This window comes from Camelus dromedarius, chromosome 12 (assembly GCF_036321535.1).
Source record: "Camelus dromedarius isolate mCamDro1 chromosome 12, mCamDro1.pat, whole genome shotgun sequence".
Taxonomy (NCBI): Eukaryota; Metazoa; Chordata; class Mammalia; order Artiodactyla; family Camelidae; genus Camelus; species Camelus dromedarius.
Genome location: NC_087447.1, coordinates 9,354,305 through 9,378,454, shown reverse-complemented (window position 1 = coordinate 9,378,454; position 24,150 = coordinate 9,354,305). Strand labels below are relative to the sequence as shown.

Below are 24,150 nucleotides of genomic sequence, written 5' to 3'. Positions count from 1 at the left end.
AGTCCTTGGCCCTTTCTCCTTCCAGTCAAATCTGATAGGGTTTGGAAATGGGTTAGTCCCACCACTACGCCTTGGAAGCCTTGACCTTGGATCTTTGCGGGAGCCCCAGGGTAGTGGGGTGCCGAGTCCATGAACTTCCTGTCTACATTTAGTGTCTCTCCCTGTCTTGGTCTCTATAGCCTAACCAATGCATTAGGCTAAACGTGTCATCAGTGCCATACGCCCCCTGGTGGGAACAAACGGTACTGCAGTAGGGTATACTGTCAGCTCTTCCATCAGCCACAGGGAAGGGAGGAAATTCTCTTTGAATGTTTGATAGCCAATTTGGTTAGAAAGGGTTAAAGAACATAATGCTCTGGGAACCCAGCTTGGCCTTTGTTAAGCCTCCAGTAGGTGGGACATTGGTTTAGGATGCAAGGCTGCCTAAGTCCCTCAGGGCTGGCTGGTCCCAGAAACAGAATTCCCGCGCATCCTTCCCTAAGCCCCTCCTGTAGCCCTGGAAGGCCCTGTGGTTTTCCCTGTCCTTGTGGCCCACAGCCTGTGGGACCAGGGTTGGGAGCAGGAAGCAGCCCTTAGCTGCAGAGAGGAGCCAAAAGGCTTGGGAGGAGGGCCTGGCCTGTCACTCCTGATGGATGCTAAGTGCCTTGCAGGCATTCAGGGTCACCCGTGCCTGCACTTCCTCACCACCCATCACCAGGATCTGAAGGGGCTGGCGGGAGAGTACATGTCAGAAAAGCAAGCCAGCTCCTTCTTGCTTTTTCTGTTAGTTTACATTTTTAATGTTGGATCTGCTATCTTTATGCTCAAACAGACCGGCTTCTGGACACCCACCACTGGAAGGGCCTCTGTGGATAACTGGCCAATTGCTCTCCCTTTGGGTGTAGATTCCTGGATACCCTGACACCCTCAGAACAGCCAGACCCACTGGGGCTGGGGATAGGGGTGGGAACAGACAGGGGCCAGCCATGAAGATGAAGGGCAGGGGCCCTCTCCCCTCTGGACAGAGGAACAGATCCAGGGAGTTTCGAAATGCAGAGCCTCATTCAGCCCCTTAAACTTCCCCAAGTACAGGGAATGTGAGCGTCTGAAATCCTTTCAGGGGAAACAGGTCTGTCTGACAGGTCTGCTCCAGGCCTTGGAACAAGCTGGAAGAGAGGCCCCGCACCTGGCTGCCATCTCCTAGGGCTCTTGGTTTGAGCCTGTGGACACATGGGCCGCACTGAGAACAGCCTTCAGTTTGGGCTCCCAGGTCTGAAGCCCCCAGGTCATGCTGGTGTCAGTCTCCCAGAAGCCGGGAGTACAGGCCCCGGCCTTAGCCAACAGTGTGCCACCTTAGGCCAGCAGGAGTGCCCAGGAGAGACCTGCTGGCTGACAGCCAGGTCACTGGCCACCCAGAATAGGCTGGGCCCAGGCCTATTCTCCCCAAGACTCCCCCTGCTCGGGAGCCCTTTGGTGGGGTCCTGGGAACAGGCTGCCCTGTTTCCATAACGTCTTGGCCCAGCTCTTCTGGTCCAGCCCTCTGACCTCACACATACCAATTCTTCCCCACTGCAGGCACCGCTTAGAAGAGGGTCAGGCCACCAGCTGGTCACGCCGGCTCAAAGTGTTCCTCTGCTGCACACGGACAAAGGACTCCCAGTCAGTAAGTACTGGCAAGCCGCTGTCCTTGGGCTCACGTCTTGCTGTTGGTGACTCAGGAGCATTTGCTCCCTGGCAGAGCCAGGTGGGGCAGGGCTGGGTTTTGAGCAGGAGCAAGGTGACAGCCTGCTCCTATGAGGACCTATTATTATTCACTGAACGACTCCCTCCAGCATGTGAAACAGCCAACCCTTTGCTTCATCAACAGAAAAATATGAAGGCCTTTTATCAACCCCCTTGGAACTGAGAGTTTAGTTTAGGAGAAGAGAAACTCAAACATCAGGGTCACCTGAAGACAAAGGAAAGCAGTGTCACCAGCTGCAGGTCACTCTGGAAGATCTGTTGGAACCACGTGGCCCTCGATGTGACAGGCAGCTCTCCACACCAGGCGCTCTGGGGAGTAACTAGAGGGGCTGGACTTGGTGCCAGGGCACCTTGGAGGGAAGGCGGGGTCAGCAGTGGGTGGCCCCCGAGTGGGGGGAGGGGAGGCAGGGCCCTTAGAGATCATCGAGTCCCACCCCTCGTTTTGCAGATCAGGCAGCTGAGGCCCAGAGAGGTGGAGTGACTTGCTCCGCGCCCCACAGCTAGTTAGTGGCAGTGAGGTCAGGAGACCACTCCTCCCTGAGCCAGACAGCAAGTGCCCTCCATGGAAGCCACTGGAAGCCTTGAGTGGCCCCTTCCCACCAGAAGTCCCTGGTGAGCTGTAGAGTGAGTAATCAAGTGTGAGACAGCCTCCCCCAACCCCTGGAGGTTCCCTGGTGGGTGGGGAGCACCCTCATGGGGCTCTCTGGGGGGCCTGAGGGGTCTCAGCCCAGGGCCTGCTGAGGGCACACCCACCTTCCTGCACGTGGTGTTGGGGCTGGTGTTGGCATCTTTTCCTGAAAGGCAAGGGGGCCTCAGCAAACACTGGTGGCCAGGGAGGGAAAGGGTGGTCGGGCCAGGTCCCATCCAGAGCACACCCTGATCAGCTTGTGCTGTGTTGCTTTAAAAACTTGAATTGGATGCTAACATTTAAAAATCAGGGACATTTATGCAAAGTTCAGTATATCTCAATTTGGCCCGGGTGGGCCGCTCGCAGCAGTGGCTGGCTCTGTTTGGCCCCATTAAGTGTTTGAGTTTGCAGCCCTGGATTTTTCTGCTCTTACAAGTGCCAGACACTCAGGGGTGAAACCCAGCAAGAGGGAACCAGTTGCTATGAGTTTGTTCCCACCACAGCCTCTCCTGACAGGTTAGGGAAGAGTTTCCAGGCTTCAGCTTGTTGCGAGGCAGGAAGGACTGCACGCCGGCTGGCGGCGCTGCCTCTGTCTGCCTTGCCTCCTGCCCCCAGGCCCCAGGCATGGCTGTCCTGAGGACAGAGCTTGCAGGGTAGCCAGGAGGACCACTGACCCAGTGTTGCACCCTTCTCCAGGCACATGGTGGGGGTCCTGAGTCGGCCACCAAAGTCAGGTTGGGGAAGGGGTCTGAGACCTAGGGCTCTGTAAAGTCCTTGGAGGCTGTTCAAGGTCACAGCTGGTGGGAAGTGGAAAGAGACGCAACATGGGGAAGAAGTAGCCAGGAGCTTGGTTTTGGCTTCTCTGCTAGAGAAAAAGTCTGGAGGAGAAACAGGCTGGCCGTGCAGGCCTTGATTGGGGAAGGAACAGGAAATGGCTCGCAGTGGCCTCTGCACATGGTAGACAGATGGTATGAGTGCCTTCGGAACTCCAGGGACAGGAGGGCTGGGAGATGGAGGACAGAGAAGGGTCGGTGCTGTCCCAGACAGCTCCTGCCAGGTCTGCCGGGGCCCAGAGCCTAGGACAGGGCCCTCAGGGTCATGAAGGAGAGGGGTGAATCTACACACGGGACCCAGAGCACACACCCAGCCCCGGGGCCTTCACGCCTGGTCTCTCGTCCTCTCTCCTGTTCCCCTGCCACTGCCTCCTGCCTCCCTGGACCTCATAGGATGCCTACTCGGAAATCGCCTACCTCTTTGCCGAGTTTTTCCGAGACCTCGACATTGTGCCATCTGACATCATCGCGGGCCTGGTGCTGCTCCGGCAGCGGCAGCGGGCCAAGCGCAACGCTGTGCTGGATGAGGTGAGCATCAGCTGCCCTCGGGCAACCTCCTGCACCATCCTCCTCCCAGGCCCTCCCTGCTGCCCCCCAGGTCCCACACAACCCCTCAGGCCCAGTAGGTCACCCTTTGATGCCCCCTCCCCTCCCTTCCCCAGCACATCCCTTCAGCCAGCAGTCCATGGTTCTTCCTTCTGCTGGGCCGCCTGCGGCTGCCTCCAGGACCACAAGGGACTTCTAATCACAGGGACCTAATGAACCATCCAGCTCCAAGCTCCAGCCTCCGCTCTTGTCACTCCACCCCACCCCGCCGACACACCAGTCCTAGTTGGGGTCTCCCAGCATTACACACAAAATGTTTTCTCCTGGCCTGGGCAAGCATCGCCCACCAAGAGTTGATGCTTTGGGTGGAAGGGGAGCAACTGGAAATATGAGGAGACCTCAGATTTTGGAAGACTGGCCAGGCTGTGGAGGAGCTGGAAGCCACATGCGCCTTTGGGCTCTCAGGCCCTGGGGAAGCAGGCAGAGTGCAGAGCCGGGGGCCTGGACCTCGTTCTCAGCCATGCAGCTGGGCCTCAGGCAGCCACCCTCACGCACCTGTTTTATAGGCCAACAACGACATCTTGGCCTTCCTGTCTGGGATGCCAGTGACCAGAAACACCAAGTACCTAGACCTGAAGAACTCGGTGAGTCGGGGCCACCCCCCAACTCTGCCCGTGGTCCCTCTCACCCTCTGCCAGGATGACCCAAGCCAACTCCCTACCCGCTGCCCTCACGGTGTCAGCAGCACCTTCTTCGCAGTGGGTCCCCCCTCGGCTCTCCAGGCGGCCCCTCTTCTCAGTCCACACACTCTTCCTCCCGAAGCCCCTCCCCCACATCTCACTAGTTCTCCAGACAAAAATCCCTGAATCTGCTTCACTGTGCTCAGAATATTTGGTCCTGGCCTCCTGAGATCACAGAGGGCTTCGCAGGGGTGAGCTGCTATTGTTTTTGCCAAGTTGCTGTTGTAAACCGCAGCGGGACCAGCACTGTGGTTTCCGAGCTCTTTTGAATGGCAGAACCTCTTCTCCAGTGTGTATGTCCCAGGTAAAGGAGGGGCCGGTCCTGGGGCCAGGAGAGCCCCTCACCCAGGGCTGCAGTTGCAGTCTGCAGCCCGGAGAGCCAGCCCTACTTGGAAGCAAACCGATTTCGTGTGCATCAGCTCCACGCCTGTGACTGTCACCTTGAGCAAGTCCCTGACCCCTCAGAGCCTGTTCCCGCAGTATAAATGGTGCTGGGCACACATTCCACCCAGAGCGCTGGTGGAAGGGGGGAGCCATCCCGAGCCCAGTTCCCAGCAGAGTGCTAGCCAACAGTGGTGCCAGTCAGATGCTGCTAGAAACGATTCATCCTTCACATCTGAATCCCCTGGAAAAGCCTGTTCTCCGCCTGCCCCCACTCCCCACAGCAGGTGTTTATATCTCCTCTTAAAACAGCCCATCCATAGCAGGTCCATCCCAGTTGCCTAGGGCTGCCCAGCTAGCTCTCACCACCTCCTCCCTTGCCTGGGGGAGGGGGCAGGGGAGGAGCCATGCCTCGAGGGCCTGGGGTCCCCGCCTGCCACCTGGCAGAGGCTGCCAGCACCCCACCCTCCGCCCTGAGCCAGAGCGGATAATTACCTTCTCTGGCTCATTCCTGAAGAGCAGACCCAGGGACGTTCAGCCCTCTGGGCCCTGATTAAGGTGCTACTTACTTCACTTCACAAGATGACTAATCGCCCTCTTTAACTTTTACAAGGTGACTAATTTCCTCTAAGTGCAGGAGTCCCCCGGTGCCTGGGGCACCTGGGACTCTGGAAGCGGCTTTGCTGGGATGCCTGTTTCTCCCACCTCCTTCCAGCCATCTGGCTGATAACAGTCACTGGCCTGAGACACAGGGTTTCAAACTGGCGCCTTTCCCAGAGAGATCCCAATCTCCCCCAGATGCCCTTGTGAGCCTGTGACTCCCCGAGTCTCGCTTAGGCCTTCTTGAGGGTAGGCATCTTACCTGTCTGGTCCCCCAGCGTATCAGTGTCTCCAGGCTGGCCCTGCTGCTGGTGGCCTGGGCACCCCCTCCAGAGGGTCCGGTCCTCTCAGGGTTAAATGCCCTTCCCAGGACCTGATTGCTGAGGTTGGTGGGTGACTGTTGCTCCCCCCTCCCTCCTCTTCCCTTCTGGGGAAAACGGGCAGGGAAATCGATCCAGTGCTCTGAGTGTTTTTCTGTCCTCAAATCATTAATTCTGAGATCAGAGCAACAGGACAGGTCTCGGGAGGATTCGTGCCCTGGTTGCATGGAGATAATTAGGAAAATGGAGTTATCATCTGGAGGAGTGGCCCGTCCTCCAGGGCTTGGGGTGCGGGGTGGCCGGAAGCCTGGGAGAAGGGCAGCTCCCTCCTCCACCAAGGGCAGCCTGTGGGCCTGCGGCTGCAGGTGGGAAGGGCAAGAGGTGACCCTCTGCCTCCTCTCTTCCAGCAAGAGATGCTCCGCTACAAAGAGGTCTGCTACTACATGCTCTTCGCCCTGGCCGCCTACGGGTGGCCCATGTACCTGATGCGGAAGCCAGCCTGCGGCCTCTGCCAGCTGGCCCGGTCCTGCTCGTGAGTACCCCGTCCTGTCCCCCCGCAGGCCAGCTGTGCAGAGGGCCTGCCCAGGGGGGCTCTCCGTAAAGGGATTGTGCCTGCTGCCCTGCCCCCGCCTCCCTGTGGCCTGCCTTGCTTCTCTTCTGCACCATCTCTGGGCCTCGACCTTTCTAGCTCTGTGTTATCCCCAGGCAGGGAAGAGCGTGGGCTTTGGAATCACACAATATTAGGTTTGAATCCATGCTTTGTCACTTGGGAAATTCAGTCTACCTCTGCCAGCCTCCGTTTCCTTATCTGTAAAATGGGGGTGGTGAAACATCCCTCCCAGAGCTGTTTGGAGAGGACTGAAGGGAATATTGCCCAGCATCTGACTGTGCAGGTCCCCTTCCCTTCCCGTCTCTCTCCCCACCCCTCTCAACCGCTCCCCTCTGCCCACATCTTCCCTTCTCCCAGCTTCCCTCTGGGGCTCTGCCTTTCTGGAAGAAAGGCCTTTCCTAGTAGAGGCTCAATCCATAGAAGCCTCAAGAAGGGCAGTAAGAAGGCCCTTTGTGCAAGGCTCCAACCCTCTTTGCAGGGAGTTGGCAAGGCCTCAGCCGGATGCCGCTCTCAGCCCGCTGCCGGGGCCGGGATGGAATCAGCTTTCCTGAGTGGGCCAGAGTGGGGCCCGCTCCAGGAGGGCCCCTCGCTATCTTTGGTGTCTCCACCATCTGCCCAGACCGAGCAGCAGGAGGACAGCTCCCTGGGCTCCCAGTTCCGGAAAGGCTGGCACTCTGAGTGGGCAGCTTCTGTCCGTGACACCCCCGCCCTTGGGGCCCAAAGTAGCCACCCACTCCTGCAGCGTCCTTTCCACAGAAAGCTGGGGGGCTCTCAGGCCCGTTTTCACCACCCCTCAGTGACCGACAGAGCTGAGCAGGGCACCCCATGCCCCACCCCATCTCTGCCAGCCTGCACGCAGCTGGCTTCCCCCAGCATCCTTGGGAGCCCCTGCAGCAGCTGAGAGGCTTCTCCCAGGAGTACTGGCTCAGGAGTCCTGAGACCTGGGCTCTGACAGTCCTGCTCCACCACTCACTGGGGATGCCATTTGTACAGATAGTGTCTGTCCTGCCTGCCTGTGGGTTACTTCAGAAACCAGGGAATCACTGGCAGCCTGGGCATTGAAGACACTCTGCAGACCAGAGGGAGGCTGCGTTTGTAGGACCTTAGACCCTGTGAGGGCCCAGCCAGCTCCCTGCCTAGAAGAGTCAGGTGCTTGGAGGGCAGCGAGGAGGCAGGCCTGAAGTCCTGGCCTGCAGCTAAGGGTGGAGGCCAGAGGGCTGGGCCCCCGTTTCCAAATCCCAGCCTGTCCGCAGCAGCCCAGGCTCCCAGGACTGGCTGGAGGAAGGAGGGCTGCCCACCCGCCTCAGGCCCGAGCCCTTCACCTACAGTGCTTCTCCAGCCCCACATAGAGCATGGCAAGCTGGGCCTGCCCACGGCCCCACCACCCTGGGGTGACCTCACTTGGCTCCAGCCCCGCTCTGGACGTGTGGTTGGTCTCCTGTGGGCAAGAGAGGCCCTGCCATAGTCCAGGAGGATACTCAAGCTCCCATGGCCTCTGAGCCCCTCGCCACCCCAGCCTCCTCTCAGCAGGAAGGCTGGCCTCGAAGGTGCCGTGGGCCCCTCCCCTCCAGGCTGCTGGCCCTGCTGCGGCTGTAGGTTCCTCAGGCCCTCAGACCACTGGCTCAGAGGCAGCCCTCTCCCTGGAGAGAGGGAGCACTGTTCATTGGGAGCCTGTTGTATGCCAGGAGCTTTCTGCATCTTGGGCCTTTGATCTCACACCAGCCTTGTGGAGTAGCTGTCAGCACCTGCCCCCCAGGGCCTTGCAAATAGGAAGGGACACCAGAGCAAGGATTCAAGCCCAGGTCTCTCCACGAAGGCCACACTGTGGCAGCCACGTGCTCAGTCCTAGAGACTGGGGCTGAGGCTGGAGAGGGGACACAGCTGCCTAGAAACGGAAGCCTGGCCTGCTGATCCAGACTGTCCTCACTTGGCCTGGCAGCGGTGGGGGTGGTGGGTGGAGGGGGCTCCCAGTGTAAATGGAAGTGGTTGCCCACCCCAGGCCCAGTTGTTTCTGAGACTTGGCTCAACCCTGGGTTTTCTCAGGGAGGCCTCTCCCCATTGGGAGGTGTTAACAGTCCCTAAGGTACTGCTCGAATGAAGACAAACCTCTCAGCATCACGGAAATCTAGGATTCTTAGTGAAATCTTGGCTGACAAGTCAAGAAAGCTGGCAGAAGTGCAGTCACGTGCTCGCCGGGCTCCAGGGCCCCATTTGTTGGGTGCTGGCTCCCTCTGGTGGCATGAGCAGCAGCTGCACCCATTCATTTCTGGGAAACCTACTATGTGCCTGGCACTGTTTTTGGTGTTGGGGACATAACTGAACCAAGCAGAGCAAACCCTGCCCCATGGAGCCCACCACCTGGTGGGGCGGCAGAGACAAGGAAAGATACCCATTGGAGCACATGGGCATTTTGGAGAAAAATTAGGCTGGCTGTGTTGTCAGGCTGGGAAACACGGGCAGGGGCTGGCTGTGTCAGATGAGGTGGCCAGGGCGGACCTCACCATAAGTTAGAACATTTGAGCAGAGGCCTGAAGGAAGTGAGAAATCTGGCCACACTTTACCCGGGAGAAGAGCATTCCAGGCAGAGGGAACCTTGATGCAGACGCTGAGGCAGGAATATGGCCAACGCATCCGAGGGGAAGTGGAGGCAACAGGCCAGAGAACCAGGGCCAGATGTTGGGGAGGTTGGGCCTGGGCCCTTGCAAGGACTCTGGCTTTTACACTGGGCAGGAAGGGTGGCATCATAGGGTTTTTGGGGTTTTTTTTTTAACATTTCTTTTTATTGAGTTATAGTCAGTTTACAGTGTCGTGTCTGCATCATAGGGTTTTGAGTGCAGTCACATGGCCTGACATATCTTAAAGGGTCACTGTAGCTGCCAAGTTGAGAACATAGGAGGCAAGTATAAACCAGGAGACCAATCAGACCGGCCTCCAAAGCAGGGATAACGTGACTTGGAGCTGGGCTGGGCGTAGAGGTGGGGAAGGGGTCCGAGTCCAGATTTGAATTTGAAGGCAGAGTTAATGGATGTGCTGATCAGCTGGGTGTGGCATGTGAGGTGGGTTGGACCCGATGGCTCCAAACATGGGGCTGAGCAGTGAGTGGCCGGGTGTGGGCGACTGCTGGGGCCCAGGGGCAGGGCCTCAGGGACTGGGTCCTGGAGAGGTTGCAGTCCTGTGGGACATCTGGGAGGAGGTGTTGCACAGGTGGTTGGATGAGAGCAGGTCTGGGGGGCTTATTAGCACATAGGTGATATGTAAAGCCCAAGACTGGGTGAGGGTCCCACAGGAGTGGGTGTCACTACAGAGAAGAGGAGGTTCAGGGAGAGGATGAGGCTGAGGAGCTGCCCATGTGGGAGAAGCAATCCAGGAGAGAGGGTGCCTCCGGCTGAATGGAGAGAGACTTTCAAGGGGGAGGGAGAGACCCCTTGGGTCACCTGCTACCAAGAAGCTGAGTGAGATGATGGCTGAGAACAGGCTGGTGGGGCTTTGCAAGGGAGGCTTTGAGAGGGGGCGGGGCAGGTTCTAGAGAGAAAGGGGGCACAGAAACCATTGCTCTGTTGGGGTCCCTGGCTCTGAACCCTTGGCCACCCCTCCAGGTGCTGCTTGTGCCCCGCAAGGCCCCGGTTTGCTCCTGGAGTTACCATTGAGGAAGACAACTGCTGTGGCTGCAATGCCATTGCCATCCGGCGCCACTTCTTGGACGAGAACATGACCGCGGTGGACATCGTCTATACCTCCTGCCATGATGCGGTGAGGGGCCAGGGCGGGCTGGGCCAGGCTGGTATGTGGCATCCCCCAGCCTTGCAGGCTGCAGGGGGCAGGCAGGGCTGGGGCCTGTGGTGTCCATGCTGTCCCCCGGCAGCATGAGCTGGTGCTTGGCTGGCATGGCCGGTGACAGCCTCCAGGCCTTCCCTGGCTGGGCAGACCAGAGATGGGCTCCCTCATCCCCACATCCTGGCCTGCACCCCCTCTGGGGCTAGGAAGTGGACCCCAACCCCACACCCAGTGTTGAGGCTTCCTGGCCCCAGCCTTTTGGGGAAGGAATTGAGGGAAGAAGCAGTGAGGCACTAGGGAGGGGGCAGCCCCTCTCGATTCAGCAGGCAGGATGGCAGCACTCAGGACTGCCCCGTTCAGAAGAGTTAGAGGGGCGGGTAGGCTGTGTGCTGGGTTGGGAGGGACCTACTGTGACCACCGGGAGCCCCAGCAGCCTAGCAGGCATCAGGGGCCCAGTGGCCAGTAGAGCTAGAATCCCTGGCCGTAAAGAAGACCTGCTTAGGTCCCTTCCCTGAGTCTGGCCCCATCCCAGGGGCCATTCAGGTTCATGAGCCACCCTTCTCCTAGGTCTATGAAACCCCCTTCTATGTGGCAGTGGACCATGACAAGAAGAAGGTGGTGATCAGTATCCGGGGAACCCTGTCCCCCAAGGTATGCTGCCTAGTGTTCCCAGCCCACCCCATGGGCCCGCTCACAGCCCCCGAGGGGCGCCCACCTCCCTTTCCTGTTCTCAGCCCCGCTCCTCACCATCCTTTCTCCCCACCAGGATGCCCTGACAGACCTGACTGGTGATGCCGAGCGCCTCCCTGTGGAGGGGCACCATGGCACCTGGCTAGGACACAAGGTACCCCTCCTCATGGGCCCCTGATGGCCCCTGGCTTTTCCTCCCCTGCCAGGATGCAGGCCAGTCCTGTTGTTGGGGTGGGGGATCCTCTGGGTTCCCTGGGCTCACCGGGAGAGATTGGTCAGAGAGGCATGGATTTGTCTGGAAGAGCCACTGCCCCCCACCTGCCAGAACCCTGACAGCCCTGCCTGGCCCAGATCCTGTCCCACCAAGAGCTTGAGAAAGCAACTGGGAAGAGCTCTCACTGGTTTCTATTAGACACATAATCTTTCTGAGCCTCAGTTTTCTCATCTGTGAAATGGAGATGATGTGATAAAGTGTCCACCGACCCCCACAGCCAGGTTGTTCTGAGAACCAATGTGGGAAATGAGCAGGGCAGGATTGGTGAGCTTCGTGTCACCGTGGTTTTGCTGGTCCCTGAGAGGCCCCACCCTCGCTCCCTGTGATACCCGTCTCTGTTCCTCCCCACCCAGGGAATGGTCCTCTCGGCTGAGTACATCAAGAAGAAGCTGGAGCAGGAAATGGTCCTATCCCAGGCCTTCGGGCGAGACCTGGTAAAGCATGTTCCGCGCCATAAGCCCTCGCCCAGCCCAGCTCTCCCTCCCCCAGGGCAGCAGACTGGGGACAGGACTGGTGATGATGGAGCCGCTACACTCTCCTGTGATCCCTGGCTCCCAGCCCCCTCCTCACTTGCTCAGTCCCTCCCACCCCTCTGACCCTTTCTTCTCTTGTACTAGCTCTTCTTGGACACCTCTGCTCCACCCCACCCAGCTATGAGCACCCGCTCTGTGCCAGGCACTGGGAGCACAAAGATGGCTTGGGCCAGGGGCTTCCAAAATGTAGAGCTGAATGAACAAAGAGGATGATAGCAGAGCAGATAGAAGGGGTGCTGCTCTGGTTGGGGGTGATCTGGGCCCTGCCCACTGCACACTCCTCCCTGGGCCAGCAGGCGGCTCCTGAGGTGCTGCCAAATGCCCTTCCCAAAGCCAAGCAGTTCCTGGCCTCAGGAGACCCCAGTCTAGTTGGGGAACAGGAATGAGAGCAGGTGACAAAATGATTGTAATAAAGTGTAATCACTATATATAAAGGTCTATCCCAGGGGGGTGGGTATAGCTCAGTGGTAGTGCACCTAGCATGTGCGAGGTCCTGGGTTCAGTCTCCAGTACCTCCATTAAAAAAAAAAAAAAAAGGGAAAAGAAAAAGAGAAAAGGTCTATCCCAGGTACAGATGCAGTATCTAGGAGGAAGCGAGCCTCTCCTGAAAAATCAGGAAGGCTTCTCCAAGGAGGTAACCTCTGAGTAGGGTTTTGAAGGATGAGTAAGAGTTTGTTAGTCTCCCCAAGAAGTTGCTCTGTGGGGGCCTAGCTTGGCTCTTCCTCTGCCCCAGCAGCCACACAGCATGACATGATCCCAGGACTCTGGGGGAGACCCCTCTGCCTCCCTGGTATCAGCTGAGACAGTCAGCTTGGCAGGCAGTGGGGCAGGGCTCTCAGGGCTTCTCTCGGTCCCCAGGGCCGTGGAACCAAACACTATGGCCTGATTGTGGTGGGCCACTCCCTGGGTGCAGGCACCGCTGCCATCCTCTCCTTCCTCCTGCGCCCCCAGTACCCGACCCTCAAGTGCTTTGCCTACTCCCCACCAGGGGGCCTGCTGAGGTGAGCAGTCTGGGGCCTCAGAGTTGCCTGGGGCGGGTGGGGGCTAAGGGCTGGACAGGGCTGGGAGCTGGCTGGGGCTGGGGCTGGACCGGGCAGTCTGGCTTCCTGGCACCAGGGAACCTGGGAATAGCTGGTAAGTGGAGGGGGGCTCTGTCAGATGCCAGGCAGCCCCTGGGATCTAGCCCCAGCAAAGCCTTTCTGATAGGAAAGGCGGGGCAGGGAGCAGGCAGCCCAGGGTCCCCTCAGGAACACCGCAGCCCCTCCCCTACCTTCGCACCCCCTTGGCTTCCCTTGCAGTGAGGACGCCATGGAGTACTCCAAGGAGTTTGTGACGGCTGTGGTTCTGGGCAAAGACCTTGTCCCCAGGCAAGTCGCCCCTGCCACTGTCCTGGCCTGGGCTGCCCCTCCTGCCGCAGGGCCTCACCCTGGTGCCCCATCTCTCCACTCAGATTCCCACCTCCTCGAGGGACCCCAGAGTGCCCCTCTCAGGTGTCCAGGGTGAGAGGACAAGGTGGACCCCCCTGCCTGGCTTCCTCTTCCTGGCTGGGCCCTGCCCGGTGGCAGACTCTCCTCCACCCACCCCGTGCCCCTGATGGTCTGGTCTCCTTGTTCCTGGTGGCCCTGCTGCCCCCTCCCCCAGCCCCTCTCCCGGTCCCTGGCCAGCCCAGGCTGACACCCCGCCTTGCTCCTTCCCCCAGGATCGGCCTCTCCCAGCTGGAAGGCTTCCGCAGGCAGCTCCTAGACGTCCTGCAGCGAAGCACCAAACCCAAAGTGAGCTCACTCCCCTCCCTCCTGCCTGGGTGCCCCCGGGGTATCGGGTCCCCATCTGTCTTGTGCCCTGCCTGTCCCTTGGTGCAAAGCACACGAGGCCCCCGCCATGTGAGGCCATGCTGGGGTGTGGGTGGTGTCACAGGCACCTCAGGCCACCAGACCCTCAGCATCCCCAAGCTCATCCCATCTGCGCCTTGCCTGTCCTTGTCCAGATGGGGAAACTGAGGCCCTGGGTGGGCAAGGGACTTTCTTTTGCGCATACAGCAAGTTGGAACGGAGTCAGGACTGGAACCGAGGGCTCCTGAGTCCTGGCTCTTGTCACACAGAGCTGCCTACAGTCAGGTCAGAGCAGGCCCCAAGGCTCAGTGCTCCGAGTGTGACAGCAAGGCCTCCTCCAAAGCCCAAGCCCGCGGTGATTCCCTAGACTCAGGAGGCTGGTTGCTGCCTGTGGAGGGGATCTGAGGGCAGTTTGTTCTGGTTTTCCCTGCAGCTGGGAGGAGAGACCCAGCCCTCTGTAATCCCTCATCAGGCCTGCAGAGGACACCGGGTTGGGAGGAGACCTCTTCCTGTAGCAAACTAGCCCTCAGTGTGCCAGGCCGGAGGTGGGCGTGCTGTGGCCAAGCACTATGAGACAGGCAGGAGGCCGCCAACCCAGACCAGCGGGGCCTCTGTGCCCCACTCACCATGTCAGCCCAGTTGGGCCTTGGTGCCCGTAACCCTCTGGCAAGCAGGGCCCTGGGCTAGGTACCAGGTGCCAGGGGTGGGCAGTCAGTAGAGCCTTATGGGACCACGTCTGTCTGGAGGAGCCTGGTTCCAGCTTTAGGACTGCTCCCCTCGGGCCCAGTCCTGGGCCCTCGCCAGGCCCAGGAGGAGGTGGCGGGGAACCAACTCAGATGTGGCTGGGCCTGGTAGGTGCAGCTGGACTGAGCTTTGGGGTCTGTCCTGCCTCCGACTTATGAAATGACCTAGAGCCAGTCCTCTCCCTTCTCTGTGCCTCTTTCCCCTCTACTAGTTAAGGGGTTGACCCTTCTTCCAGCCCTGAGGTTCAGCCATTCCACGTCATCCGTCCTAGGCCCCTGTTTGGCCACTGTGGCCGAGGTACCCCTCCACCCCGGCCTCTTCACTGGGCTCTGCCTTTCACTCTGCCCTGTGGCCATCCCAGCTCCACTATTACCTGTGAGCCCTCCTTCTGGGCACCCCCTGCCCCTGCCCACCCGGCCCACGCTGCTCAGCTCCGTCCCCCTCTTTCCCCTGCCCCAACAGTGGCGAATCATTGTGGGGGCCACCAAATGCATTCCCAAGTCGGAGCTGCCCGAGGAGGTAGAAGTGACCACCCTGGCCAGCATGCGGCTCTGGACCCACCCCAGTGACCTGACCATTGCCCTGTCGGCCAGCACCCCTCTCTACCCTCCTGGCCGCATCATCCACGTTGTCCACAACCACCCAGCAGAGCAGTGCTGGTAGGTGTCACCCGCAGCCGTGGTCAGCTGGGAGGTGGCAGCATCCAGGGCAGGGGGTGTGTTCTCCAGGGAAGTGGGGGATGGGGCTGGGAGTGGAGACTGAGAGATGATGGCTCAGGGCCCCCGAGGTGGGGTTGCCCTAGCCTTGGGCCCTGGAAGTGGAACAGGCCAGCCGAGAGCAGGACTCTAGGCTCCTCTCTTGATAGTCCCTTCCCACTTGCAGTCTGTTTAAAAGCAGATCACGCTAGAGGGTCACCCTAAGGCCCTGGCCAGCTCACATCTCAGTTGTCACTTGGCATCACTGCTGGGATCAGTTGACAGCTGGTGGGGGCAGGAGAGAGAAATGGAGAGGGCGGGTACAGAGACTTCTCCCCGCTGCTGCTTTCAGTGGGTCGGGCTGCCTCCCCAGACAAAAGGCTTGTGAGCTGGGACTCTGCCTGGGGTGGAGCAGGTGTGGCCCAGGCCACCAGCAGGTAGAAGGCTGTGTCGATATCAGGGCTGAGCTTCAAGGGCAGCCTTTCTAGCTCTCTGTGGTGTAAATGTTCCCAGCTGGGGTGAGGCAGAAGCAGGGAACCCAGGGACATTGGCTTGGCCTGCTTAGCAAGGGCAGAGAACGGAGCCAGGGGCCTGGGGGCCGAGGCCAGGCTGCCACCTATCCCCTGCTCCCCCTTGGCCCCTGTGCCCCTCAGCTGCTGTGAACAGGAGGAGCCCACATACTTCGCCATCTGGGGCGACAACAAGGCCTTCAACGAGGTGATCATCTCGCCGGCCATGCTGCATGAGCACCTCCCCTACGTGGTCATGGAGGGGCTCAACAAGGTGAGCGTCGTGTCCCAGCCGCTCTGTCCACACTGCCTCTTGGGCCCAGGTGGGGAGGAGCTAGGAGACTCCCATGCACCTGTCCCTCAGTCCTGAAGGCTCCCTTGGCACTTGGCAGATGCACAGCCAAGCAGAGGCAGCCTTGGCCATCACCCGGCCATGGAAAGGCTGGCCACCGGGAAGGAAAGCTCCAACCTTGCCCATCTGTGGGGTAAGGCACGACTGCAGGGCTCATCCCCCACCTTTCTGGAGGAGCAGGGACCTGTAGGGGGGAGGAGAGTTGGGCCCAGCTGACCCCATGAAGCTCTGCTGGGCCTGAGAGGCTTGGCCTGCCACCCTACCCCTACACGTGATTGTCACCCCTCCACCACCACCACCAGCTGCCCCGTCCTGTCCCCAGGTGCTGGAGAACTACAACAAGGGGAAGACGGCCCTGCTCTCTGCCGCGAAGGTCATGGTGAGCCCCACTGAGGTAGACCTGACTCCGGAGCTCATCTTCCAGCAGCAGCCGCTGCCCACGGGGCCACCCGTGCCCGCTGGCCTGGCCCTGGAGCTGCCCACCGCAGACCACCGAAACAGCAGCGTCAGGTGAGCCCTGCCCACCCCAGCCCCGCCCCAGGGAGCGCAAGCAGGGCCATGAGCGTGGTTTCACAGCACGAATGCTTGTGTGCGTGTGCATTCTGTATACACACTGGGCATGTTCACGCAGCTCTGCACGTGCGCGTGCACGCACACACACACACACGCAGAGGAGGGATTGAACTTGCCCCCCTGCTTATGGCCTCTCCCACTCTGCCTCCACTGCCCCCAGCATGCCACCACGGAAGCCCACGTGAGCTAGGGGGCATGTAGGGATGCACAGACTCCCAGCCACAAATACGTAGATTCACTCATAGCCATTTAGACCCGCACAGATGGACACAGGTGCACTTACACACATGCACACATATGTATTGAAGCTTATGCTTGCGTATACGTGTTCACAGATAGTAGCTCTGAGTGCGCAGAGCCCCCTACAGACAGACTCACGGATAGGACATACACCAAGACAGAGGCCAAGGCACTTGGACACAAGGACACGCTTGGACCAGCAGCCCATGATGGGTGTGCCTGTGCTCAGACCCAGGCTCCCAGACCCATATGTCAGCTGGCCGGCTGACACATGCACGTTGCACACAGAAACACAGAGGTGTGCGCAAGCTCCCAGGTGCACACACCCCCCACATTTGCATGTGCTCTTGGGGATCAGGCTCTGAGGTGGTGGCTCCTGGGGTGGGTGGGGATCCTCCCACCTCTTTGGGACCCTTCCCACCCAGGTCCTGAGTCTTGGTTACAGATCTGACCAACAGGCTGCTGAGAAGGGTGGTCAATGCTTCCTGGCCCTTGGTGGGGCACCCGGGCACCTCTCTCCCTATCTTACGTGCATTTCCTGTGACCAGGTGGGGGAGCCAGTGTCCGTTCGCTGCCATGTACTGCCGCGTCCCTCCCTCCTCCACTCCCGTCCTTCATTCACTCCCTGCAGGCTGGTGTGCGGAACCCAGGGGCTCCAGGGCTCCCTGTCCAGCAGAGGGCTACACCCCATGGGAGAGGCAGGGCCGCTCTCTCTTCCTCCCTCTCAGTCTCTCTGGGCCTCAGTCTCCCGTAGGTGCAGTGACAGGGCACCTGTGCAAGGCCCCCATCCTAGCTCAACCCAGCATCCACCCTCTTGTCTTCTACCTTAGGTTCTTGTGAGCTGTTTTGTTTTTTTTTTTTTTTTCAATAAGGGTTCCCTGCTCCTAATCCAGTCAACAACCTTCCCCTCCTCACCATCCCCAAGTTCCCTCTGGCCAGGGAGCTGGGAGTGGGTCTTCCTGCGCCTCTGAGTCTCACCCCTCTCTGCCCACCCCCCCATAGGAGTAAGTCCCAGTCGGAGATGAGCCTAGAGGGCTTCTCGGAGGGGCGGCTGCTGTCCCCAGTGGCCGCAGCCTCGGCAGCCCGCCAGGACCCAGTGGAGCTGCTGCTGCTGTCCACCCAGGAGCGGCTGGCGGCTGAGCTGCAGGCGCGGAGGGCGCCACTGGCCACCATGGAGAGCCTCTCGGACACGGAGTCGCTGTACAGCTTCGACTCGCGCCGCTCCTCTGGCTTCCGCAGCATCCGTGGCTCGCCCAGCCTCCACGCCGTGTTGGAGCGTGACGAGGGCCACCTCTTCTACATCGACCCCGCCATCCCCGAGGAGAACCCGTCCCTGAGCTCGCGCACTGAGCTGCTGGCGGCCGACAGCCTGTCCAAGCACTCGCAGGACACGCAGCCCCTGGAGGCCGCCCTGGGCAGTGGGGGCGTCACCCCTGAGCGACCCCCCAGCGCTGCAGCCAATGAGGAGTTGGAAGAAGGGGGTGGCGGGGCGGCCCCCCGCAGCGGAGAGCTGGCTCTGCATGATGGGCGCCTGGGGGACTCGCCCAGCCCTCAGGTGCTGGAGTTCGCCGAGTTCATCGACAGCCTCTTCAACCTGGACAGCAAGAGCAGCTCCTTCCAGGACCTCTACTGCATGGTGGTGCCCGAGAGCCCCACTAGCGACTATGCTGAGGGCCCCAAGACCCCCAGCCAGCAAGAGATCCTGCTCCGCGCCCAGTTCGAGCCCAACTTGGTGCCCAAGCCCCCGAGGCTTTTTGCCGGCTCGGCCGACCCCTCATCGGGCATCTCGCTGTCACCCTCCTTCCCTCTCAGCTCCTCAGGCGAGCTCATGGACCTGACGCCCACGGGCCTCAGCAGCCAGGAGTGCCTGGCAGTGGACAAGATCCGGACTTCTACCCCCACCGGCCACGGGGCCAGCCCCGCCAAGCAGGACGACCTGGTCATCTCGGCACGCTAGCACCCCAGGGGTGGCTGCCAGCTGAGGCCCAGGCCAGAGCTCCTCGGGCTCCTGGTGGCCGTCCCTGGGCCGGGCATCTTTGAGGAAAGGTCTCTGGGGCCAGCATAGCCTCAGGCATTGGGCACTGCTGCTGAGCTGGGGGTCCGTATCCCTACCTCAGCTTAGGACCCCCCCCCCCCCCCCCCCCCCCGCCAGAGCCAAGGCAGCTGGAATCTGGGCCTCCAGATAGGGAATGACGGGGAGGAGCGTGGAGCGAGGAGGAGCCTGGGGCCCACCTACCAGGTGGGCAGGGCAATACTCCGCCCTCTCAGCCTGAGCCAGGCCATGAATATGCTGACTCCCCATCACTGCCCTCTGGCTGTTGCCTTGGGCTGACATGGAAAGCAGCAGCCCCCTCCCCACGTGTTCTCATCTGTGGTCCAGGCTGGCATCTGCCCAGGCCACCCCAAAATCTGGTGCCTGCTGACCAGTCTCCTGGGGTGACCCCTCCACCAAGGTGGCCCGCAGTGCTGTGTATGTTTACAGAAGCTGCTGGGCTGGGCTCAGGATGTGTCCTGAGCTTGCAAGCCCCCCTATCCTGCAATCATGTGTTCAGTAGCCCCCCTCTGAGCAGGTAGGGGTCACCCTCCATGGAGCCCAAGGCAGTCATGGGGCCTGCAGGGGCCCGCAGGAGGGTGGGGTCAGGACCTCCCCTTCTCTGCTTTATGTCCCTCGTGCTGACACCTGTCGACGGGCCCTGGGTACCCAGGCCTGCTCCGCCAGCCCATTACTTTCCAGCCTGCCTTCTACCCCCAGGGGTCCTGGCCACTCAAAGGGTGGAGGGCACAGATGTGACCGCCCCTGGCTGCAAAGTCAGTGCCCTGGGAGGAAGGAGGGCCCACCAAACCCCTTTTTGTCACCTCCCCCCAGGCCTCGGCACCCCAAGCCCTGGGGTCTGGGACCACACATGCCTCCACTGCCCTCAGCTCCCGTCCTCACCTGGCCCGGGCTCTCCTGAGAGCGGGGCTTTCTTCTCTCCTACCCCCAATGTCCTGTTGGCAGGAAGTGGGGCCAAGAATGGGGTACGGGGGGACCTGACTGGAGGGGCCAGGAGGGCCAACGGTCCTGCGGCCATCCTGGCTTAGCCTGAGGCCTCCTCAGCCCCGACTTGAGGGGTTCCTTCCCTGCTGGGTTGGGAAAGCAGTCGGGAGGTGGAGACCCTGCCAGCCCCCAGCGGCAGAGCGGGGAGGTGGTGCATGCTGGCGTGGGGCATGTGTGTGCATGTGCATGAGCGAGCGCCGTTCCTGAGGAAGGGGCTGCTGGAGCGCCCTCCCCACCCTCCCCGCCCTGCCTGCCTGCTACCCCTCCGAGCTGGCCAGGAAACAGGCACCAAACGTGATGGGCGCCAGGGCAGCGGGGGCTACAGGACAAGCCCGGCTCCAGACCCGACCTGTTCCCCTTGTCTTGCCTGCTGCTCCGACCCCTAGTTTGGAAAACTGGTGTGTGCTGAGGCGTTGACCGCCCGCCCGCTTGTGCCTTCGTCTCCTCGGAGGCATGGTCCCCCGACTCTGGACCGGCCCATGGCCTCCCTGGGTCGGCTAGGTTTCCCTGACCAAGACGCCCATCTCATGATCACCCTGACAGATGGGACAGAGACCTGGGAGCTAGGCCTCCCTCACCCTCCATGACTCCCATCCCTCATCAGGGTCCATCAGGCTCCTGCCCCCGCTGAGGGTCCCACACAGAAGCAAAATGAAATCAATAGCTCTTAGAGTTTAAAAAAAAAAAAGACAAATCATAAATCAGAGTAAAGTTCCAACAATCACCCCAGCCGATAGCAGGGAGACTTGGGGTCTGGCCTTTTAATTCCTCCTCTGCTAGGGTGGCCCTGGGACCTCTGAGGGGGCGTGGTGCCCACCCATGCCCAGGACTGAGCCATCAGGGACAGACTCCCCACCCCCAAGGCTGCAGCCACACAGGGTTACAGGCTTGGGGCCGGGGCAGGCTCAGACTCAGCCCTGGACGCCCCGGGTCAGCCCACCCCTCACCCACCCTCCCCACCTTGCCCCTGGAGGATGGGCCTGCCGCGGGTCTCCCCCTTCCTCTGCACACCACACTTGGGGAGTCTGAGCCACCCTCCTCAGCCCAGCTAGGCTCAGACTGACCCCTACTCTGTCCCCCAGACCCGCAGCACAAGGTCTCCTGCCATACACTGGCCTGTCCTCCCGGGGGCCTGGGTGACCTCCATATGCAATCGGTAGTGAGCAGCTGGGCCCCACAGACACTCATGCACTGTACGTGCCATTCTCCCATGACTCTTTTTGTACTTAATGTATGAAAGATCCAAACTAATATTGCTGTAAAAAGGAGAGACAAATTAATATAGCTTATTCTATAAATATATCTGTATATAAAGGTTTCTGTATATTGTATAGAGCTGTGTATAAACTGGATGTAGAAGCACGCTGGCCGCCTTGAGTGACCTCTCTTCCCAGCAGGTGGAGTTGGGGTGGTTGGCCGGGAGGGGACTTCTGAGGCTAGCTCTCACTGCTGTCGATGCCCTGGTCCAGGACCACACTTGGAGTCACAGTGAGAGACCAGAAGACCCTCGAAACCCCATTTGAATGGGGTCAGCTCCCTGCCTCTGTGAGATGTGCCCGGGGACCCATCTGACCTCATTAGGGCCTTGAAAAATGGACCTCCTTAGCCCCTTCTCTCTGAGGGGTCTGGGGCTCAGGGAGGGTTAGTAAGCTCCCAGGACCACAGAGCTAGCCATGGGGTACCAGGCTGGTCTGACAGTGCCCGCCTCCTCCACAAGTCCTGAGAGCTAGGGAAGGGGGAGGGCACTAAAACTCCCCAGCTGGGTAGCACGGAAATGCAAGGGCCACAGGAAGTCTTTGCTGAGGGCTTCCGTAGAAGGGTGCAAAGGACCCAGCCAGGCTCAGGACACCCCAGGGACTCCAGCCCAGCCTGGCCCCAGGACAGAGAGGCCAGGGGAAAGGCTGTAGAGCCAGGGTGGGCCGGCAGCCTGGCCTCCCGCCAGCCCCATGCCCAGACCTGGCCCATCCACACAGCAGGTGGCGCTGTTCCTCCAGCCAGTCCCAACAGGACCTGCCGAGTGCAGCCCAGGCAATGACCCAGCCAAGCTTTGACCAGACCTTGACCTTCCCCGCTCATACTGCCCACCCTCCCCCACCCCCAAGTCCAGAGTGACCCTACCTGCTGAGGGGTTGGAAGGATGATAGAACAGTGCTGTCTTCACCCAGGCCTCTTTTTGTTGTTGTTGTTGCAAATTTACATATTTTTATATACTGTCACTGAAGGGTAAATTAACACAAAAAGGAATCTGTGACTGGCAGCACACCAAGAGCCTAAACTTCGCTAAAGACACCCAGGCCTCTCTGAACAGAAGAAACTGAGGTTCATAAGGGTGGAAACCTGCTTGAGGTCACTCAGGCCTGGGGACAGGTCTAGGACCAGAACCAGGCCTCTCATCCCAGGACTCTGGCCTCCACCATCGCCTAATGGTTTTCAGAGGTTCTTCACACCCTGTAGTCTCATTTGGTTTGCAAATTATCCCATCCAATTAGGGGGCAGAAGCAGAAGCAGCTGCGGGCCAGAGAGTTTCTGTGACTTGCCTAAGGTCACACAGCATGGCATGCGGAGGACCTCTCAATGAGGAGCAATGCTGGGAAGGGTCGGAGCAGTGCTCTGCCTCCCAGGCCCTACTTGGACCCTCAGATGGCCCTTCCATCTCAGCCGGGAGGGAGGTGGGAGAGAGGTTACCCTGCAGGGCCCCAGCCTCACTTACTCCCTGGGTTCACACTCAACACCTGCTGGGCCTTCCTCTCTTCCTCTGCAAAATGGGCAGATGCCAGGACGGTGTTGGCCCACGGGAGACCCAGAGCCCTGCGGTAGGGAGGGTTCTGCCCACAGAACCCCACCCTCTCCTGGGCTAGCCTCCAGCCCGTTACTCATTAACCCTCATGCCCCAGCCTCCCTTTCCCCAGGGCTGCCTTCTAAGCCGCCGGCTCCTCCTACCGCCATCCAAGGGCCAGCACTGGGCATGGGGAACTGACCTGGAATCAGAGAAAGCACCATTTATCCGTCACTTTCCTGGCACTTTACTTGCACGGTGAGGTGGGAATAACAGGTTGATGTAGAGATGAGGCATGGATCAGAGGACAGGCCTTGGAGAACAGCTGAGCCAGCCACAGGGACAGCCATGTCTGCTGGGCCAGGGCTGAAATCTTGGTCCCTCACTCTTTTTGACTTGGTTGGGCAGGGGTACCGATGGGAGCTCCTCCGCATGGATGGGCCCTTCAAGGTCCTGGTTATGCAAGGCTTCCTGGGGCTCCCTCACCAACCTTAGCCTCCTTCATTATGGAGCTGGGCCAGCCGGGGCAAGGGTTGGGGGCAGCCTGGACTCTAAGCCGAGCCCTAGAGTCTGGGACCTTTCAACCACCCTTCTCCCCCAGCCCAGAGATGAAAACCCCTGGGGACAGTTGCTCCTTTGCTCAGTGGCCTAATGGAGTCAGGAGAGATGGTAAGGACAGAACCCCCTGAGCGAGGCCAGCTCCCACAGGATTAAGAGGAGGCTCCATCCCATCCCAGCCAACTTCAAGGCTAATGCAGAGACTCAATCATCCAGCCAGAGGAGTTGTGTGTTGGGGACAAAATATGCATATCCCACCTAACCTTTGACAACCAAGGGACATGTTTAGCTCACCTGGATGGCCTTCCAACGGTGGACTTTTTGGCACTACAGGGGATATGGCGGAAAGACCTGGGGGTGGAGGAGGCTTATAAAGAAGCTGATTTTCCAGCTGGTCCTGGGCCACTCCTAAAATCAATTCATTTTTAAAAATCATACGGCATAGGCGGGCGTCTACTTTGTCCACAGGCAGGCCTGGCCCGGGTTGGGGAGGGGGCAGAGCAGAGAATAACAATTGTCTTAAGGGAGGCTGCGGAGGGAGCAAAACCTCTGGGGTGTATCAGCTGGAAAAGAATAGGCATCTCAGTGTGGCCCTCTCCCCCCTCTCAGCCCGGCCCCTGCGGGGGGAGCACTGGTCAGCACACACAGCTGGGGCCTCCAGCAAAATCTCATTCTATATATCTAAGAGCAACAGCTCAGAGAGCGGCCCCCGGAGGGACAAAACCTCATTGTGAGACACCCGCCGGCCTGGGCACCCCCTCCCCCAGCCCCAGAACTGTCGTGGCATTGACCCTCCTCGGCGGGCCACCATGGGCCTGCTGACTGGGCCACATCTGGGGCTTAGGGACTCATCATCCCTCTCCCATGGCTGGCCACTTGGTGGGGAGGGTGGTCTGGGTGCGAGCAATTTTGCAGGCTCTCACTCCATCCCCACCAGGCAGCCCAGCTCACCCCCCAACTCTGTGGTGCCGCCAGAGGGAGGAGTTGAGAGTTCTGGGCTGGCTAGACTGGCATCTTGATCTGCCTTTGAGCTTCAGTTTCAGTTTTGTCGTCTGTCAGGCAATGAATGGTGGGGTGGGATAGGTTTTTCCAGCCCTGACTTGCTGTGTCTGAGGATCCAGAGAGGCTGTGAGTTGAGCTACTCCATAGTGAGATGATACGCTGGATTAGAGATCCCAGAATTCTC

At 60.0% G+C, this 24,150-nt stretch overlaps 1 protein-coding gene across 5 annotated transcripts in view; it reads left to right on the top strand.

Moving 5' to 3' along the window:
• Nucleotides 1–20,331, top strand: part of DAGLA (diacylglycerol lipase alpha) — a 60,098-nt gene extending 39,767 nt beyond the window's left edge. For 4 of the 5 annotated variants that reach the window (XM_031459482.2, XM_064492268.1, XM_031459483.2 and 1 more), the window contains 16 exons: nt 1,555–1,642; nt 3,577–3,711; nt 4,296–4,373; nt 6,178–6,302; nt 9,977–10,130; nt 10,722–10,805; nt 10,921–10,998; nt 11,472–11,552; nt 12,510–12,652; nt 12,950–13,018; nt 13,351–13,423; nt 14,687–14,883; nt 15,573–15,702; nt 15,821–15,913; nt 16,103–16,290; nt 17,596–20,331. In XM_031459482.2, the coding sequence (XP_031315342.1) occupies nt 1,555–1,642; nt 3,577–3,711; nt 4,296–4,373; nt 6,178–6,302; nt 9,977–10,130; nt 10,722–10,805; nt 10,921–10,998; nt 11,472–11,552; nt 12,510–12,652; nt 12,950–13,018; nt 13,351–13,423; nt 14,687–14,883; nt 15,573–15,702; nt 15,821–15,913; nt 16,103–16,290; nt 17,596–18,550 (2,671 nt within the window). In that variant the 3' untranslated portion in view covers nt 18,551–20,331. The remainder of the gene's footprint in view (nt 1–1,554; nt 1,643–3,576; nt 3,712–4,295; nt 4,374–6,177; nt 6,303–9,976; nt 10,131–10,721; nt 10,806–10,920; nt 10,999–11,471; nt 11,553–12,509; nt 12,653–12,949; nt 13,019–13,350; nt 13,424–14,686; nt 14,884–15,572; nt 15,703–15,820; nt 15,914–16,102; nt 16,291–17,595) is intronic. The other variant, XM_031459484.2, reaches the window with a different exon arrangement.
• Nucleotides 20,332–24,150: the final 3,819 nt, after the last annotated feature.